At 42.4% G+C, this 20180-nt stretch overlaps 1 protein-coding gene across 1 annotated transcript; it reads left to right on the forward strand.

Moving 5' to 3' along the window:
* The first annotated feature begins 3992 nt into the window (after positions 1 to 3992).
* Positions 3993 to 19646, forward strand: GPAT9 (glycerol-3-phosphate acyltransferase 9). The gene is made up of 12 exons (XM_078581264.1): positions 3993 to 4236; positions 4328 to 4385; positions 4664 to 4782; positions 5753 to 5852; positions 6344 to 6439; positions 6583 to 6679; positions 6767 to 6854; positions 6949 to 7045; positions 18110 to 18195; positions 18708 to 18827; positions 18911 to 19009; positions 19485 to 19646. Exons 1-12 carry the CDS (start codon positions 4127 to 4129, stop codon positions 19531 to 19533), a joined length of 1119 nt encoding a protein of 372 aa, XP_078437390.1. The 5' UTR covers positions 3993 to 4126; the 3' UTR covers positions 19534 to 19646.
* The last annotated feature ends 534 nt before the right edge of the window (positions 19647 to 20180 follow it).

Raw genomic sequence — 20180 nt, forward strand, 5'->3', positions numbered from 1 at the left:
TCACTTTGAACATCAAAATTTTAGATTTATGCTAATACCTTCTTTATTCCTGTTTCCTTGAACTAGAAATTTAGGTTCTTTCATTAGAGATATTACAAAAAATTCCCCCCAAATTTATGAGACACAAGTATTGAAATATAAACGTGCAGATATCAAAAATAAGATCATGAGTATTAGGACAAACTTGAGAGATAAACATTCATGAAAAAATACAAGTGTGTTGTTGTAAGAATCAAAATGGCGTAATGTGGAAGTAATATGAAAAAAAATCTACCAAATAGAAAGCCATGGTCTTTTAGGCAAATGATCATGATCTTAAAGGAAAATAATTGTTTCTTAAAATTTTAATGTGCCTTACTCATAGGACCAAGAACTTAATCGGCTTACATATTGATAGGGGCATAAATTGAACAGATAAATTGAACTAGCTCGGGTTAAATTTTTTGCCGCTAGTCTGTAAGAAGATCACATGAAGAAATATAAGCGTATTGATGTAAGAATTGAAATGAGATTAAGTGGAAGGGAAAATCCTTGGTGTATGAGGCTAAGGATCAGAATATCCATAAGATGATATAAATATGTCTACGTTTACTATATTGATTTTTTAATCTTAGTTACAAGATCAAGGAATTAATATTGACAGGGTCATAGTGAGAATAAGGCTCTCTAAAAAGAGAGAACCTGGTACAAGATTAGGGATTGCTCCCATTCTTGCATTTCCTCTTATCTCATTATACCTTCTTTAAACATGGATACATATGCATTAAACATACTCTCAAGTAATTTATTTACAAATCCACATAAATAAAGTACTTTAAAGGACCAACTCAGTACGTCATTATACCTGCTTTACGCCTGGGTACGTCTACAGCAATGAAATAATATAGTTGCATATCATTCACCTACATAAATATTTTTTTAAAGGACCTAAATCAACATCATTTAGCCTATAAATTAAAACCTAGTAAATCTCAATCACATAATAATGTCTTGTCCTTTTTGCTTAATAATAATGAGTGCAGCTTGGTGAAACTTATAGTGTTGTGAGGGTAGACTTGATTTTATAATCTCACTAGAGTTTTTGAGAAGCTTCAAGACTATTATAACCTATTCTTCAATATTTTATTTCTAGAATATTCCACATATTATGGAATGTGATGAGTCTTCTAGACCCTTCTAGAATCTTACGGATCTATCTAGACTTGAAGGATCTGTAACTTTTCTAAAAAAAGGGTTCTCAATAGTCTTCGATGGACATATAGAAAAAGGGAAACTCATATAGAAAAAGCGGATATGCTTTGGAGAGGGATAAGAAAATAAGGGGATGCATAGAAACTGAATATTTAAAAATAATTCCCATAGTTAAGTACGATATATGCTCAAATTAAAAAATCAAATCAAATTCTTTTGAAGCATTATATTAGGATTGATGATAGAGAAAACATATATATATATATATATTTATGATCATAAATTTTCGGGAGATTAATTTCATATGAATTAAAATTTAATTTTTCACCGAGGAAAAGTAAATTGATTATGTAATGTTGAGACAACATGATGGTCAATAGATTGAAGTAATGGCAGTAATCAAAGTTGAACCACTAATTCTAATGTGAGAAGAAAGACTCATTATGGAATATTTGTAATTAAATACCTTGTCTACGAGAATGAAGGTATTCAACATTAATACATATTCCACTTAATGAAGTCTAGTAAGACACTGAAAACTTGACTTAATCTGTGAATAATTAAAATTTGATCAGGGGAAAAATGGATAATAAGCACTCTATGATGCCAAATTGCTTAATGATTTTCAAATACTATCAGTTTATCTTTAAACGGCTCATTAATATGATATACAGAATTCATCTACTAGTTTGTTAGGATGACTGTGGAATTACTATGTAATGCTACAATGCAACTCTATCTTTATTGAAGTGAGACTGTGTAAATTATTATTGAATAAATGAATAATCTAAATTAGTTTGATAGACCAATTTAACTGGAAACTTAAAATGGTGAATTAAAGTAGTTCTTTAAAAATAATCACATAGAGTCATCAGTCTGTCAAATTTGCTAAAGAAGAAAAAGACATATTCCTCAAACTAACGTAGTATGATGGTTCAAATAAAAAACATGGAAATCTAATTCAATACAATGACAAACATAATGACTAAAATTAAACATAGTGAAATAAAGAGAGACAGGAAGAGATAGGTAGAGAGAGAAAATGTTTGAAATAAAGGAGAGGATACTGTACAAGTAAAATACAGAGAGTTAAACGAGATTGAAAGGGAGAGGGATTGTGAGTCAGAGAGAGAAAGAGGAAGTAGAGGGAAGAGGGAGGGGGGAAGAGAGAGAGTAGGAGGGAGGAGAGAGAGACAGAGTGAAGGAGGGAGGGAGGAGAGAGAGAGTCAGAGAGAGAGAGGGGGGAAAAAGAGAGAGGAGGAGAGGGAGGGAAAAGAGAGAGAGGAAGAGAGAGAGGGGGAGGGACGAGAGAGACACAGAGAGAGAGTGGGAGGGAGGAGAGAGAGGAACAGAGAGAGAGAGGGAGGGAGGAGAGAGAGAGGAACAGAGAGAGAAAGAGGGAGGAAGGAGAGAGAGGAACAAAGAGAGAAAGAGGGAGGGAGGAGAGAGAGGAACAGAGAGAGAAAGAGGGAGGGAAGAGAGAGAGAGGAACAAAGAGAGAAAGAGGGAGGAAGGAGAGAGAGGAACAAAGAGAGAAAGAGGGAGGGAGGAGAGAGAGGAACAGAGAGAGAAAGAGGGAGGGAAGAGAGAGAGAGGAACAAAGAGAGAAAGAGGGAGGAAGGAGAGAGAGGAACAAAGAGAGAAAGAGGGAGGAAGGAGAGAGAGGAACAAAGAGAGAAAGAGGGAGGGAGGAGAGAGAGGAACAGAGAGAGAAAGAGGGAGGGAAGAGAGAGATGAACAGAGAGAGAAAGAGGGAGGGAAGAGAGAGAGGAACAGAGAGAGAAAGAGGGAGGGAGGAGAGAGAGGAGCAGAGAGAGAAAGAGAGAGGGAAGAGAGAGAGAGGAACAGAGAGAGAGAAAGAGCGAGGGAGGAGAGAGAGGAACAGAGAGAGAGAAAGAGCGAGGGAGGAGAGAGAGGAACAGAGAGAGAGAAAGAGCGAGGGAGGAGAGAGAGGAACAGAGAGAGAGAAAGAGGGAGGGAGGAGAGAGAGGAACAGAGAGAGAGAAAGAGGGAGGGAGGAGAGAGAAGAAGAGAGAGAGAGGGAGGGAGGAGTGAGAGGAACAGAGAGAGAAAGGGGGAGGGAAGAGAGAGAGGAACAGAGAGAGAAAGAGCGAGGGAGGAGAGAGAAGGAGAGAGAGAGGGAGGAGTGAGAGGAACAGAGAGAGAGAAAGAGGGAGGGAAGAGAGAGAAGAAGAGAGAGAGGGAGGGAGGAGAGAGAAACAGAGAGGAAGGGAGGACAGAGAGAGAGGGGAGGAGAGAGAGAGACAGAGAGAGAAAGAGGGAGGGTGGAGAGAGAGAGTGGGAGGGAGGAGAGAGAGACAGAGAGAAAAGGAGGGATGAGAGGGAGAGTGAGGGAGGGAGGGAGGAGAGAGAGAGGGAGGAGAGGGATAGTGAGGGAGGGAGGAGAGACAGAGGGAGAGGGAGGGAGGAGATGATACATATATTTAATATTTATATATATTTATAGAGAGAGAGAGAGAGAGAGAGAGAGAGAGAGAGAGAGAGAGAGAGAGAGAGAGAGAGAGAGAGAGAGAGAGAGAGAGAGAGAGAGAGAGAGAGAGAGAGAGAGAGAGAGAGAGAGAGAGAGAGAGAGAGAGAGAGAGAGAGAGAGAGAGAGAGAGAGAGAGAGAGAGAGAGAGAGAGAGAGAGAGAGAGAGAGAGAGAGAGAGAGAGAGAGAGAGAGAGAGAGAGAGAGAGAGAGAGAGAGAGAGAGAGAGAGAGAGAGAGAGAGAGAGAGAGAGAGGGCTTTTTACAAAGTAAGAGCCTCCCAGACTGTATTCCGTAGTCCCCTACTGGCGGTCTCATCAATCGAACGGCGATCCCTCTCCCACGTGTCTCTACCTATCAACCCCCCCTTCCAACAGCGTCGACTGAAGAACTCAAACGCCGATCGTAGGGCGACGAAATCGATCAGTCCGCCTTCTCCTGATCAGCGATGAAGAACGCAAACGAAGCTCCGAGTACAGATATCGACCCTGACCATCCCAACATCGAAGATTATCTTCCCCGGGAATCAATTCAAGAACCCAATGGAAAGCTTCATCTGTGAGTTCGTCGTTTTCTAACCGCATTCATATCACTTCTTCGATTCTCTCTGTACCCTTTTTGATGCAATTTGAAGTGGGTTTTTTTACAGGCGTGATTTTCTCGATATCTCTCCTGCTTTAACTGAAGCCGCTGGCGCCATAATTGACGTAATTGTCTCTAAACTCTATTCCCATTTCTTTTTATAACATGCTTCAGATTCCTGTTTGTTCGTCCTTATTCTGCCATTGAGGCATGCATCTGTAATAGTTGTTCCGAAAGTCACCTGAAAATTTTTGACATTAGATTTTTATGTTGAACCACCCTTGGGATAAACCTCATTGGATATTTTTCTTCATTATTTTCTGTTCACCTTCATCTTGTACTTTATGTCATTTCTGCTTCGCTTAAGGATTTATTTTGGACATCTGATTTCTCATATTTTCAGGATTCCTTCACTCGGTGCTTTAAGTCTAATCCTCCAGAGCCCTGGAACTGGAACGTTTACTTGTTCCCTTTATGGTGTTTGGGAGTTATTGTGAGATATGGGATCCTCTTTCCTGTTAGGTGAATAAGATTTCTTCATTTTTATATTGGAATAATTCTTTAATTTTCCATTGTCACGAGTTGTTTACTACTTTTTTCTCCTGCCTGTGATTTTTCACTCTTCCTGCTTTTTAATATTTAGAATTTGCATGCTGGAGGTTCCTGATACAATCCCTCTTGTTTTCCAAGCCTACGGATGACATTTTTGTCTTTTATTCCGTTTCGTATGTCTCCTTTAAAGATGTAGCCCTCCTTGTGGGAGGGCAGGTTCTTCGACTCTTAATGGAGAAGTTATGCTGACAACATTCGCCCTGTCGGTTATAATTTCATTTGGTGATGAATACTTCGCCAATCTCCTTTGTCATCGTCCCCTAGGTGACATCCATTCTGTCAGACCCTCCTCTCTCATCCTCGTTCACGATAAAAACCTCACTGGTTTGTATCAGTTTCCTATTGGACTAAGGAACTGAAAAAAAAATTTATGTTTATCTTGCTAAGTGGTAATCTTTGAAAATGCGAATGTCATGTATTTTATTCCTTATAACTTGTCCATTTATTCATTTCTATTATCAGTGGAGTGATTACCTGTTAAACTTTCATTCGTTGCTATTTTCCTAATGACCTTTTTTTAGATGCTGTGGTTTTATACCTAGCTGAGTGTTTCTAATTTTAGTATGTGTTTAAAAATTCAATGCCTTATGTTTTTTCTTTTTTCATTCTCTTAATTCATCTTATGATGGCAATATTGTGTCATCTAACCATAACAAGTACTAATTCTCAATTATTTTAGTTACATGGCGTACTAAATTCATTGTTGACTAAGTTTTGTTTTCTTAAAACTTTTTAGGCTGCAATCATTTATAATTTTTTTCAGGAACATGTTACTCGTATATGTTTTTCATGTACGTTATTGCAACTATTTTTATCATTTTTATGCTTTACATTACTTTCTAGTAACCCAATCAGTAACTTACTCTTTTCGATTATCCAGAGTTGTCGTCCTTGCAGTTGGGTGGATAGCATTTTTTGCTGCTTTTCTTCCGGTGCATTTCTTGATGAGTGAACGTAGCAGCATTAAGCGCAAAATTGAGGTTAGCTACTGAAGAGCAAAATTCTTAGTCTTTGGATAAAAAACATAAATATTTTTTCACTGCATAATTTTATAAAATACTTATTTTGTATAAGAATTGTTCTATTCTGTAAATTGAACATGCTTTGTTACACTTTTGGAACATCATTTTTTTCTAATTTAAGTTTTCGATATTAGTTCATTCCGAATATTTTTTACTCAATCGTTGTACAATTCTCTTGAAACAATGACTGTTCTATTGAAAAATATTTTTTCAATCGTTGTATCCTGCAAATTTTTTTTTTCTTTTTATTAAAAAATGGGTTAAACGTTGGATTGTCGTCTTCTTTTATTTCACATTATTTGGTCTGATCTGGATCAGAGTATCTCAGCTTCCAGATCCTTGTTCTTCCATCACCATTATTTTGAATCATAGTCATCAAATGTGTTATTTTAATGATAATATTTTCTTTATTCAAGGTCTCATTTAATATTAAAACTTTCTGTGTTTAGAGAAAATTAGTGGAGATGATGTGCAGTGTATTTGTTGCTTCGTGGACTGGTGTGGTGAAGTATCATGGTCCCCGTCCAAGCATGCGGCCTCAGCAGGTTTTGTAAACTAAAATTTTATTTTGATTCTATGTCTATATCAGAATTCAATGCTAATTCTTCAAAAAAAAAAGAATTCAATGCTAATTCTTCAAAAAAAAGAATTCAATGCTAATTCTTGTTCAGTTACTCCACTTTTATAGGTCTTTGTCGCCAATCATACTTCTATGATTGATTTCATAATTTTAGAGCAAATGTCTGCGTTTGCTGTCATAATGCAAAAGCATCCTGGATGGGTTGGTAGGAGCTTTCTTTGTTTTTAACTTAAGTTTTAAATGTTCAGAAAAAAATCTTAACCTAATGGACACGAATGTGTTTGTGTTTTAGGGTTCATTCAGAAGACTATCTTAGAAAGTGTTGGGTGCATTTGGTTTAACCGGACTGAAGCAACGGATCGTGAGATTGTCTCAAGAAAGTATGCAACTCTCTGATATCTACTGGATGAAATTCGTCCTAATTTGTTCGTAGGCTTAATTTTCTCTCTTTTTTTTCCTTTTGTCTCTTACAAGGATACGGGCACATGTCAATGGAACAGACAACAACCCTCTTCTTATATTCCCGGAAGGCACTTGTGTTAATAACCATTACACGGTTATGTTCAAGAAGGTACACATGGCCCTTTATTTGACTATCAACAGACGGCATGAGATGCAAAAAGTAGTTATACAACTGCGACAATGATTTTTTCTTTTTTTTAATAACAAAAGAGGCGGTCACCCGAAAAGGGTCGGTAACCACAACTGCGACAATGATATGAACCCCAAAATTTCCAGGGGTATTTTTGTCATTTTCCCTCATGAGTTCCCTTTATAGTTTTTCAACCCTCCCAAAGGGAATGCATCGTGAACCATCTGAAGTATTGTTCTATCGTGATAGTTTCTGTGGATTAGTTTTTACTCTCTTTCTCGGTCTACATAGGTATTGTTCCACCTACGCCCAACCAGCTGGTATCCCCCATACATCCAGGCGACATTCACCCACCTCAATCATTTATGGCAATGTTCACTGCATTCTCCCCTCCCTGGCTCACTCTCTCTTTGCTCCCCTCCTTTGATTACTATATGGACTTAGGTTCTTATCAGATTTGTTAGCCAGGGCCTCTTCTTTACCGTCTGTTTCTTTCTTCCATGTATAAATACCCTTCTGGCCTTTAATATTTATTTTAACCTTTTCTTTTTTGTATTTGTAAAGCCCTTTAGTACGCCTGTTTTGTGTGAGGCTACTTAAGGGTAGTTACTGGGCCTAGCTGGTTACCAATGTAACCTGTATTTGTACAGGTCCGTATCATATAATGTGTAAACAAGAAAAGAACAATTCTTGATAGCAAATGAAAGAGATTACAGGGTTTTATAGGAAGCCCTAATGGGCTGACTAGAGAGGGCCCTTAATGGGCTAACAAGAGAGAGAAAATAAAGACATGTAGTACTCAGATCAACACTCCCCCTCAAGCTGGAGCGTAGATGTTATCCACACCCAGCTTGGAACAGAGCTCCTCAAACCTAGGGGCATGAAGCCCTTTGGTGAAGATATCTGCAAGCTGTTCAGCGGACGGAACATAAGGCGTGCAAAAATCTCCCGATTCAAGCTTCTCTTTGATGAAATGGCGATCGATCTCGATGTGCTTTGTACGGTCATGCTGAACGGGGTCATGAGCAATGCTAATCGCCGATTTGTTGTCGCAGAACAACTGGATAGGAGAGGGAACTGGACACCGTAGCTCACGAAGAAGCTGGGTAATCCAAAGTGCTTCACACAGACCATGCGCAAGGGCACGGAACTCCGCTTCAGCACTCGATCGAGAGACCACTTTCTGCTTCTTGCTCCTCCAAGTAATCAGATTGCCGCCCAAGAAGGTGCAATACCCAGATGTGGACCGACGATCAACCACAGAGCCGGCATAATCTGCATCGGTGTAGACTTCAAGACGCAGGCCGGTATGGCGACGAAACAATAATCCACGGCCAATGGTGCCCTTCAGGAAACGGAGGAGACGATGAGCAGCATGAAAATGGCTCATGCGAGGAGTCTGCATGAACTGACTCAGAACACCCACTGAATATGCAATGTCCGGGCGAGTGTGGGTGAGATAACGCAGTTTTCCCCCAAGTCTTCTATATGGGCCAGGCTCAGCAAGCTCCTCATCCGCATCGGCACCAAGTCGATGGTTCGCATCAATCGGTGTCAAGTAGGCTTGGCGCCCTCCTTTCCAAGCTCACAGAGAAGGTCCACCGTATACTTTCTCTGACAAATAAAGATCCCGCTGGAAGAATAGGCCACCTCTATGCCAAGAAAGTACCTCAACGGGCCAAGATGGCGAATAGCAAATTCGACGAGATACATAGCCAGCTCAGTAATGGTCGCCGATCATCACCCGTAATAATGATGTCATCCACGTACACAAGAAGAATAGCGACTCCTGACGTGGAATGGCGTAGAAAAGGGTGTGATCACCATTACACTGACGGTATCCACGACGCTGCATGGCCGCCGTGAAACGCACCAAACCAGGCACGAGGAGATTGCTTCAAGCCATATAATGCTTTCTTTAGGCGACAGACAACAGATCGGAGACGATGGCACTAAGGAAGTGTAGCCAGGAGGTAATGCCATGTAGATCTCCTCAGTCAACTCTCCATGCAGTAAAGCATTCTTCACATCATATTGTTGCAAAATCCAGCCCCGATCCGCAGCAAGGGCCAATAAGATCCGCACAGTATTCAGCTTGGCGACGGGAGCAAAGGTCTCCTGATAATCAATGCCATGTTTCTGAGTGAACCCTTGTGCCACAACCCGGGCTTTGTGGCGCTCAATAGAACCGTCAGAATTATGCTTCACAGCATACACCCAACGGCTACCCACGAGATGCTTCCCGGCCGGTAGAGGAACCAGATCCCACGTTTCATTGTGAGCAAGAGCCTGAAGTTCTTCCGCCATGGCCTGACGCCAATGCGGAAATGAAAGGGCAATGTCCATCGTCTTGGGAAGGGAAGTGGCATCAAGGGAGGTGAGAAGGGCATGATAAGAGGGTGAGAGGCGATGAGAGGAGATAGATTCCGCCAACGGATAGAGGGGAGAGGAACGGGAAGAGGGCAGCACGGCTAATGAGGTGGCAGGAGGGGTGGAGGTTGAGGTAGACGGGGCAGCAGGAGACGAAGAAGGAAGCCGAGGCTTGCGACAAGCAAGGGTAATACCATAGCGTTTTTCAGGCGGGCAGCGGCGGATAGGGAGCGGAGGAATCGAAGAAGGTGCAGCAGAAGGGTCGAGCGCAGGAGCAGATACTGGAGGAGGCTCCACAGGAGGGACTGAGACGGCGGCCGGAGGCGGGTCGGGAGGCACAATTGCTGGAGGAGCAACAGGCGGAGACACGTCGGGCGGGGCCGGTGAAGAGGGACGAGGGACGAGGGACGAGGATGAGGAATTCGAGTGGATCGGAGGGAGATGGGGACAATGAGGGTTCAGGAGAGGAGGAGGAATAGTAGGGAAGCAATTCATCAAACGTGGCATCTTTGGTGACGACGAACCGACGAGAGGGTGGATGATAGCATAAATAGCCTTTTTGGGTGGAAGAATAGCCAACAAACTCACACTTGATAGCACGGGGATCCAGTTTATCACGACCAAGTTGGTGGTTGGGCGCATAGCATACACATCCAAATACACGAGGAGTAAGATGAGTTCGGAGAGAGAGAGTTGGAAAGGAATGCTGAAGACGGTCAATGGGAGTGGAGTAGTCAAGCACTCGAGATGGAAGGCGATTAAGAAGATGGATGGCGGTGGAGACGGCTTCCCCCCAAAAATACTTGGGCACATGCATATGGAAGAGAAGGCTCCGAGTCATTTCAAAGATGTGACGGAATTTTCTTTCGGCAACGCCATTTTTCTGTGGTGTATAGGGACAAGAAGTTTCATGGATAATGCCTTTGTCTTGGAAGAAGGTGCTTAACGTGGTGTTAACGTAGTCTTTAGCATTGTCGGAGCGGAAGCGATTTAATGGATATAGAGAATTGAGGTTGGATAAGGGAGTAAAATTGAGGAATGACACGAGATATCTCCGATTTGTTCTTCAAGAAATATGCCCAGGTGAATCGAGTAGCGTCGTTTATATGGATGGGTGACCACCGAGAACCGGAAGTACTATGAATAGGGGAAGGCCCCACACATCGGTGTGAATAAGGGAGAATGGGGTCGAAGAATGAGAAGACGAGATAGGATACGAGGTACGATGATGATTGGCAATACGACAAGCAGTACAAACAAAACGGTCCACAGAATGGCCTTGAAAGAGGTTAGGAAAGAGACGAGAAAGAGTAGCAAAAGAAGAATGGCCGACGTCGATTTAAGAAGCCACAAACGCTCGTGGGAAGCCGAAGGGAAACTGCCGCAGCAGCAAAAGCAAGAGAACTCGAACAAGGAAACAAGATAGAGCCCCTCATGCTCCTCAGCAATGGAAATCGCCCTCCCCGACACCCTATCACGATAAACACATGAAGTAGGAGAGAAGGTAAGGTCTTGTTTCAAGTCGCGAACAAGGCTAGATAGGGAGAGAAGATGATGAGTAAGGCGAGGAACATGAAGAACTTTAGATAGATGCATAGAAGATGAAAGGGCCACGCGACCAATACCCGCCACGGTGAGAAGATCGCCGGAGGCTGTTTTAACTTTTGAGGAGCCAGAGACGGGGGCATAAGTTTGAAAGGCTCGAGGAGTTGGGGGCATGTGGGCGGTGGCACCGGAATCAAGCCAAGTGGAAGAGGAAAAGAATGGCCAGGAGGGGATGCAGGTGTGGGAAGACTGGTGGACATACCTGCGTGGGCCAAGGAGCATGAGCCCACGACTAGAGGATCAAGCAAGCGGCGTAGACGCTCCATCTCTTCCGGAGTGAAGCTAGCGGGCAAGGCACTAGTCGGGAGAAGACCGTACAGCATAGGCACTTGACCCGGGGGCACGGACGAGGCGGCTGCAGCAAGGTTGCTCGGTTGTGCGCGCTTTCCGTTGAAGCTTGTAGCACGCCTCCTTAGAGTGACCTCGCTTCTTGCAGTAATTGCAAAACAGCGAAGGATCACCTTTGGAGAATCCTCCGTCGAGCCGCCGGACCACGTGGCAAAGAGCCGGGTGGTGGAGTCGACGATGGGCGTGCAGACGAAGAGGAATGAGCTTTAAGTGCCGAAGCCGAGTTCTGGGCCTGCTGAAAGCGGGATTCTTCAACCCGCACACTATGGAGCGCATCCTTGAAGGTAGGACCAGTCTCCCGATGAATAAGCTGAGCCTGCATAACTTCATATTCCGGTTCAGTCCCATAAGAAACTGGAAAACCCGGTTGAAGAGTATATTGGCGGTCCACCGAATGGGGTCGGGCGGCATGTAGTAGTCAATTTCATTCCACAACGAAATGAGCTCGTGATTGTACTCCATGATAGACCGGTCCCTTGACGCAGGTTAGCGCCCGATGTACCAATTCGTACAGAGTCGCAATGTTGTGCTTCTTGGAGTGGCTCTCAAGTGCTGCTTCCCAGACGCTCGAGCCGACTCTAGAGACATGAATTCACCTTTAACACTAGGTGAAATACTGTCCAAGAGCCAACGATGAACTACCCTCAACGCCCAGCCAGTCATAATACTTGGGATCGGTCCGGGAAGGTCCGTCTTCTAGAAGATGGTGCATGAGACGCCTTTTAAAGTTATCTGGACGTGGCGCCATTGCAGGAGATTGAATCCAGTAAACATACCATCCGGAGGCATCCGAGGCAAAGAGGATGGTCCAGAGGAGGACGACCAATTCCTGGGCTCGAGAGGCACCGCAGATGCATGTGGCGTAGATACCGGCGTCGAGTCTGGCGTAACAGTAGAGGTCTGGGCTTCAACCGGGTTCGTCATGATGAAAGCAGAGTAGACCACAGTCAGAAGGCGCCGGAACGACGAGAAGCCGGGACTGCAGGCGCCGAGACGTCGGGCGCCGAGACGTCGGGCGCCGGGATGGCGGGAGCCGGGACGGTGGGAGCCGGGACGGCGGGTGCTGGGACATCGGGCGCCGGGACGGCGGGCGCTGGGACGGCGGGAGCCGGGACGGCGGGCGCCGGGACGACGGTCGCCGGGACGGCGGGCGCCGGGACGTCGGTCGCCGGGGCGGCGCGAGCCGGGAGGGCGCGAGCCGGGGCGGCGCGAGCCGGGAGGGCGCGAGCCGAGGCGGCGCGGGCCGGGACGGCGGGCGCCGGAGCGGAAGACGCTGGGACGGCGGATGTCAGAACGGCGAGCGCCTGGGAGGCCCGGAGCGAGACGGCGAGAGACCGGAGCGCGAGATCAGGCGGTCGTGAGAACCGCCGAAGATCGGAGCGCAAGGTCGAGCCCAGGAAACCCAGATTAGGGTTAGGGTTACGGCTCTGATACCATGTAAACAAGAAAAGAACAATTCTTGATAGCAAATGAAAGAGATTACAGGGTTTTATAGGAAGCCCTAATGGGCTGACTAGAGAGGGCCCTTAATGGGCTAACAAGAGAGAGAAAATAAAGACATGTAGTACTCAGATCAACATAATGAAACGAGTCTTTTTTTCCTATATTCCAAACCCTAGCTGCCTGATGTTTGGGACTGGAAGATGACATGATCCAATGTGGATCCTGTCATTGAATTAAAGCCCAAATCCAGGGCTTCTGTTTGAGCACAAGGGAGCTAGCTCCAGTCTGTTGAATGCGATGAGATTATTGACCTGGTGCAAGACCTGATGATGAGATCTGAAGCAAGTTGGGTACCATTAGAAAGGGTGACATCTCTCGAGGTGCGTGAGAGAGCTCCTCAGATTACATTCCCCAATGTCCCTAGTTCTGTGGGAAACTACAACGTGTGGAGTCGGCTTATCGAGTTGATTCTCGAGGGACTGGGACTTCTTTAAGGTACTTGGGTGGTCGATTCTGAAGATTCAAACTACAAAGTGTGGAAGAATTCTCAGTTTTAGGCTCGAGTCCTGGGAAACATGGCTGGTGAGTGATTCAGATCTTGTTTCTGAAGACTGGAAAGAGATACGAGACCATGCACATCGGAATAGCTCTAACCAAGGTATGGACCGGTGTATCTACAATTTGGTTACTTGTGCTTGTGTCAGGGGAAAAGTCCTTAGAGGAATATTCAACTGAATTGATGGTACTATGGTGGTAGATTGACTATTATTCGAGACATTTGCGACTGTGGCAAACTTGAATACAGTCAGCATATTAATCACCCTTGCAGCCCATTTTGGTTAAGAGATAAACCAGTATCAATCAAGAATGCTTTTCTCCATGATGAACTTGACGAAGTATATATGACTCTTCCACCTGGCAGCAAGCTTGTTGATGATACACTAGGGGTATGTGAAATGAAGAAGGCTCTATATGGAATCAAAAAACCAAGCCCCAATCGGTTTGGAAAGTTAATGAGGTCTATGAAACAACTCAGGTATCTGTAAAGTAATTGGATGATATAATGTTTTGTAAACATGATCCAAATGGGAAATTAATTGCCCTACTCGTCTATGTTGACGGTATTATTATCAGCAGAAATGATGCAGAGGAGAATGAAAGAATTGGCTGATGCTTGTCTCATATATTGTCTTAGCTGTGCGATTGTTAAGTCAGCATATGAATGATCAAATGTAGATTTATCTACAAGCAGATCATTGATACCAGCAGGTATCTAATTTGAAATGGTATGCAAGAATCTTCCCATAATAAGATGTCCTGAGTAATTATTCACCAAACTCGAGAATCGTTTCTCAGCAAGATCTGGAGGTTCTCCTGATGAGCGATAGATTCAAGTCAGAGAGTTTTGCATTAGGAACAGAGAGACAAGGAAATAATACATAATGGAGTCACAGATTGAGAGAAAATTGAGCAATCCCCTCCCCCCTCTGGTCGCAGGTGCCTCCTGCTTCCGGCTTTCAGATGCAGCTGTCAATTCAGGAACGAATTCTTGAAAAAAATATGGTCCCGTCTCTCCTCTGCTCCCTATTATTTGTAGGATCATCGTGAGACTGTTCTCCCTGTGTGAGATCCCATGTACCGCCTGATTTATCGGATTCTCTACTTGGAGCAATGGCAATATGTCTTTGAAAAGGATGTATCACTCATCAACTCTTGGCATACGTGAAGAAGACTGTTGGATGAGGACTTTTGTTCCGATGCAATGGTGATGTATTAGTAAATACCTAAACTGATGGGGACATCGCTAGATCAGTTGTTGGTTGTAGGTCAACTTCTGGGTGCTGTTCCTTCATTGGAGGTAGTAGAAATTTTAATTTAGTAACATTGCAAAGTAAAAATCAGTTGGTTGATGCTAGGTCAAGTGCGGAGTCAGAACTTGGAACTCTCCTAGGGTGTATGTGAAGGTCTGGATCAAAGAGAGTTGAGAATTATGCAAGGAGACCCAATCAAAGTCCACTGTGATGATAAGTCAGCAATCACTATTGTTAATGACCCCCTTGAGCTTGAGAAAACGAAGCATAGTGAGATAAATCAGCGCTTTATAAAGAATAAGCTGGAGGCTTGCATAATTACTACTATCTTTGTTGGATATGCCCATTAGGAAGCAGATATTTTCATTACGGGCCTGCCAAGTCCGGAAGTGTATAGATTAGCTATCAAGCTAGGCATGGCTAATATACATACCCAACTTGGGGGGAGTGTGTGTTAGTCAGTGCCTCTTCTTTGGAATCGGTTTCTTGCTTATATATTATAACCCTTGCTTGTTTTTAATTTCTTTAAACCCTTTCTGTTATGTAATGGTAACCACCAATGTAACCTGCATTTATAAAGGTCCCTACAAGTTAATGAAATGAGTCTTCTTTTCTCTCGTCTGAACCCTTTGATCACCCAGTGTGATCAGAAAGGGAGAATAAGACGGCTGGATCATGCCAAGATAAAATATGGCTGTTGGTTTCTCCGCACCTTTTACCATGCCGTTCTTGGCGTGACTGATTTGCTAAGCTATAGTTTAACATTTAGTGATTACTAAATTATTGTTAAGGATTACTGGAACCAATGAGAGAACCAATGTTGCTGAAAAATTAAAGGAAGTTGGTACCAATATGCGCCTCCTATTAAATTGGGTATAAGACATTTTTAATGTAGTACTTTCTAAGGTTCTTGTTTTTCTTTTTCTAGTAACTTACAATAGAGTCGCATATCCTCATATCAGTTTTGCAATTATGATATTTCTGAGGATTAAAAGAGGCAAAATTAAAGAAAGTCTGATTTATATTACTAAATCAGAATTCAATACAAGTGTTTGAGTGATGCAGTTTCACGTCATTCATGCCCATTGATGTTTTGTTTTCCGAAATGAACCATTGATTATGACGAGAGCTGTATTTTTGTGAAAATAATTATATGCAAAGCAAAGTTCAAACTGTTAGCCTTCAAACTCAAAGTTGAAATTTGGGGCCCCTGATGATGATGGCAAACTTCATTTTCTGAAAGGATGATGGCACCAAAGTGTTATTCTACCGTTGCTTGTTCCTCACTATTGCGCTTGATGACAGTTTTGAAATCATCATTGTCATTGTCTCACAGGCTTGTGATGATGAAGATTACTGTCGTTCTGCAGACATCCCTTGGTTGACCTGTATAAACCCGAGCTGCCTGAGAGATACTTCAAAAGTACAACTCATTTTGTTCCACTTAAATTCCCAACTTACTTTGGGTTGCAATGAGATTGGGTCTCAAGGACCCATACGATAGATCTGATAGAAAGAATTACATCTTAAAAAAAAAGAGGCGCAAGTTTACGAGCGTGATTTATCATCATTCTATTCTCACAGTTCTTTTATTCTTGAAGAACGTTGGATAATGTTGGATAACCTCTGGTTCTGACTGAAATAAAACCTTCGGAACCTTTGGTGTAGAAGTAAATTCTTTCTTCTAAATCAGAACTTACAGCTCTCTCATAATTGCGTAGATAAGAACAGTGGCTATCTTTAAAAAAGTGAGAGAGAGGCGCGATTTTAGGAGCGGAGCATTCACCTTCTTTCTTTTCTTCGTCACTTTTTTGATTTGAACTAGCCGCTCATTGATATATTGTCTCATCGAAATTGAAATCACGATGTTATTTTCTTGTTCCTAAATGGGCCTTTTAGGTTCATGTTCTACTCCGGGCAAATATTTATTTGAATTATATTTGCACATATAGGGCAAATTATTTCAATGCCACTTCTTTTGCTACGATATTTTATTAATTTGTCAATTAGTTTCCTGCCTTCCAGCAAACTATTTGAGATATTTACTTTTCCATTAATGGAAGCTTCATAGGTAGCCCCGGAAAATCTTTTCTTTATAATACAAGTAAAGTAATAATAGTATCTATATTACGAATTTGGTATTGTTCATTTTTTTGGTACAAACCAACTAAACCATAAGTTCTTCTTAAGGGCATCATTGTAATTAGGAAACTGGTGGGGGTTTAAGAGAAAGGAAATAAAAAGATACACATTTTCAAGGAAGAAAACAGGCATCTTTTGACAATTTCCTGTCTTCCAAACCCTATCACAGTTATAGTTCCGGATCGTCCCGGACGTGGACGATGACGGGACTCGATGAATTTCGTCCCGTCCGATGTCCGGATTCTGTGCAGGTACGAAGAACGGGACGAATTTTTCGTCTGACGGTACGAAAACCATCCCGTCCCTCATCCTGGACAAAAAAAACCCGTTTTATATTTTTAATATATTAGTATAGATTTTTCTATGTTTTTTAGGAAAATATGGAGGAGAGAGAATGCGAAGGTACGTATGTACAATTATTTCTAAGCGACGTCAGTTTGCACGTGCGTAAAAATACAGGGACTTTGATGCAAATTGTCATTGCGAAGCCACATGGCTACATCTCAACCATCGGATGCGAATCCGGCGGTTTTTTGTCCGGATTCGTCCGTTTGAGACTTCCGGACGGACAGTTTTTTCGACCGCATCCCTGCACTATAATCACAGTATGCATCAGATGACCAATTGGTAAAAACAGCCCAGAGAAAAATATTAGACATGCACATCATAGCATGCCTATCAGCATTCTTTCCTTTGTTTCTATGTCATGAGACTCACTCTTTTGAGGCACAATGTGACAGTGAAGTTTTTTATAAGTGTTTTAACTGCATGATATTGTAATTTTGGGGACCTTGTCTCTCATAAATGATACTCGTTCAGTCGTTCTGAAGCATTCTTGAAAACGTATCAGACAATATACCTGATATAAAAGGAAATTCCAAGAGAAACCTCTAGTGCACGATGAAAGCAATGTTTAGATTAACGTCAGAGAGAGAGGGAGATTGTCCAAGAAACGGAAAAGCGAGGGAAGAGATCCTGCCAGAAGAATGTTGTGGACGAGCAGGAAGGACGTATACTCAGTTGACACAGCGAGTGTGAGAGGGAGTAAGAGGGATAAGGGTAGAGAGAGAGATAGGTGTGTCATAGTAGAGTAATTTGCTGCCTGATGGGCTGCGTCTATCCCCTTTAATTGTGTTGGGTCTTCCCAATGCTTGGGCTGGTAAATAGGGATAGACATGGTACATGGCCAGTGTTTCCCATTGGTGCGAACCGTTGTCATATCATATTATGCCTGGATAGTATGCATATTAAAGTCTCATTACTGCGTTCTAAACTTCTTTCTCTTCAAATTAGTACAAGTTTGTACATACTTCATATTGCGCAGGGTGCATTCGAGCTGGGCTGCGCTGTTTGCCCTGTAGCTATCAAGTACAACAGAATTTTTGTGGACGCCTTTTGGAACAGCCGGAAGTAAAACACCCATCTTAATCTGTTCTTGAAAGATTTTCCATTTCTCGTATTATTTTGGGTCTGAAAATCTACTTCTCACTCAGATTTTCTTGGAACTTTCAGAAAGTAATTTGCATTCTTTTTCATTTTCAAAATGCTCTAATAAGAAACTCTGGCCTAGAACTTGGTGATACTTTATTTCATCTTACAAGTTTCTGAGTTGGTGCACGGTGTAGCCGTCTGAATTCTGATGAAATTTACTGGGGTTCGATGCCAAGGAAAGCCTAGAAAACCATTAAATTTCATTTTATGTGGAAAATCGTGTAAGTACTGCATTTTGATTGCATAGTCTTAGCAACATTCGAAAAACTTGAATGGTATAACTCTCTGACTTTTGATGCAATGCCGTGAGAATCTCTTTCAAAGAACATTGAGAAAACGTATGAAAATTCCATTTTATCGGGAAAATGATTAAATCACTGCATTTAATGTTTCATATTCTGACCAACATATGAAAAATCTTGAATGGGCAGGCAGTCATTTACAATGCATTTGGTTAAACTGATGACCTCCTGGGCAGTGGTCTGTGACGTCTGGTACCTGGAACCTCAATTCCTTAGACCGGGGGAGTCACCCATTGAATTCGCAGAGAGGCAAGTTTTGCCATTTTATTTATGATTTCTATTCCATTTTAATTACACTTTATGTGATCTTAAATTTTTTTTATACTTATCAGAGTGCGGGAAACAATATCTCTTCGAGCTGGGCTAAAGATGGTGCCGTGGGATGGGTATCTTAAGTATTCCAGACCCAGTCCGAAGCACACTGAAAGAAAGTAAGAATCGATTTCTCAAAATGACTTCTTTTGAAAAACAAATTCTCAAAATGACTGTGTTACACGTGATCCATGAAAACTTAGCACTATTCTCTACGGGTCGTAGGGTTTGTCATCTCGTTGACATCAATGTCATCGATCATCATTGATTTTGGGCTGATTGATAATGATCTTGAGGAGGTTTGCGTTGATGGAAGCGTATCACCATGGTTTATGCAGTTGCGACTATCAATTTTGTAAAGTTCTAGTTCAAAAGTTTTCAACGGTCTAGTTGACAAAGGACAGTGTTGTTGACAGAAATTTCCTTTGCATGGATGGTTGATGGTGACAAACCTATTGTCGTTGATGACGCCAATACCTATTTGTCAACCGCCCATCAATGTTGTCATCAACATCCAGCTTCGAAGTTGTCCGGACACAAAAAACCTTATTTTGTAATCATCTTCTCTTTTCTGTATTTATTTCTCTTTTGCAGGCAGCAGATCTTTGCAGATTCTGTTCTACGTCGTTTGGAGGAGAAATAATTGGTATAATAATTTTCCCTTTTGCCCTGCTGTTACCCTTTCTCCCTTTTTTCATTTTTATATATATTTATGATAATTTTCTCGAAGCAATGTTTTTGTGGACTCTTAGAGCATGTACTACTGTCGACGATGCCCATGTTGTCTGATAGATCAAGAGCCTAACAAAAAACTGATCGCTTTTCCTTCTCATGAGTATTTCAAGCAGTAACGGAGGTCCTGGAGTTTTCATTTATTAATTAAGTGGCTCGGATTGTAATCTCTTAAGCTCATGATCCAACCCATGAAATCATATAACGTTTCTATCAGAAAGTGTATTAAGCCACGTCATTTTTTCATCAACATACATGGGTCGTGTGGATGAGAGACAATGATAAAATTGAAAACTGGAAGAAGATGATGATGCAAACTCATCATCGTCTGTTCAGTCATCTTCATTGTTGATGACAAACTATGGTTTGTGGACGATGGTGACCTAGTCATCTTCATCCTCCTATCTTGTAATTGGCATCAGCATTTGTTATTGATGATGGATGACAATAACTATGACTGATTTGTCAGCGTTATCATCATTATAATGCACTCGTCCTCATCATCGTTGATTCCGAGCCTTAATTGGCCAGAAATGTCTGAAAATGGGAAGCGCATTA

This window comes from Wolffia australiana, chromosome 9, assembly GCF_029677425.1.
Source record: "Wolffia australiana isolate 7733 chromosome 9, ASM2967742v1".
Classification (NCBI taxonomy): Eukaryota; Viridiplantae; Streptophyta; class Magnoliopsida; order Alismatales; family Araceae; genus Wolffia; species Wolffia australiana.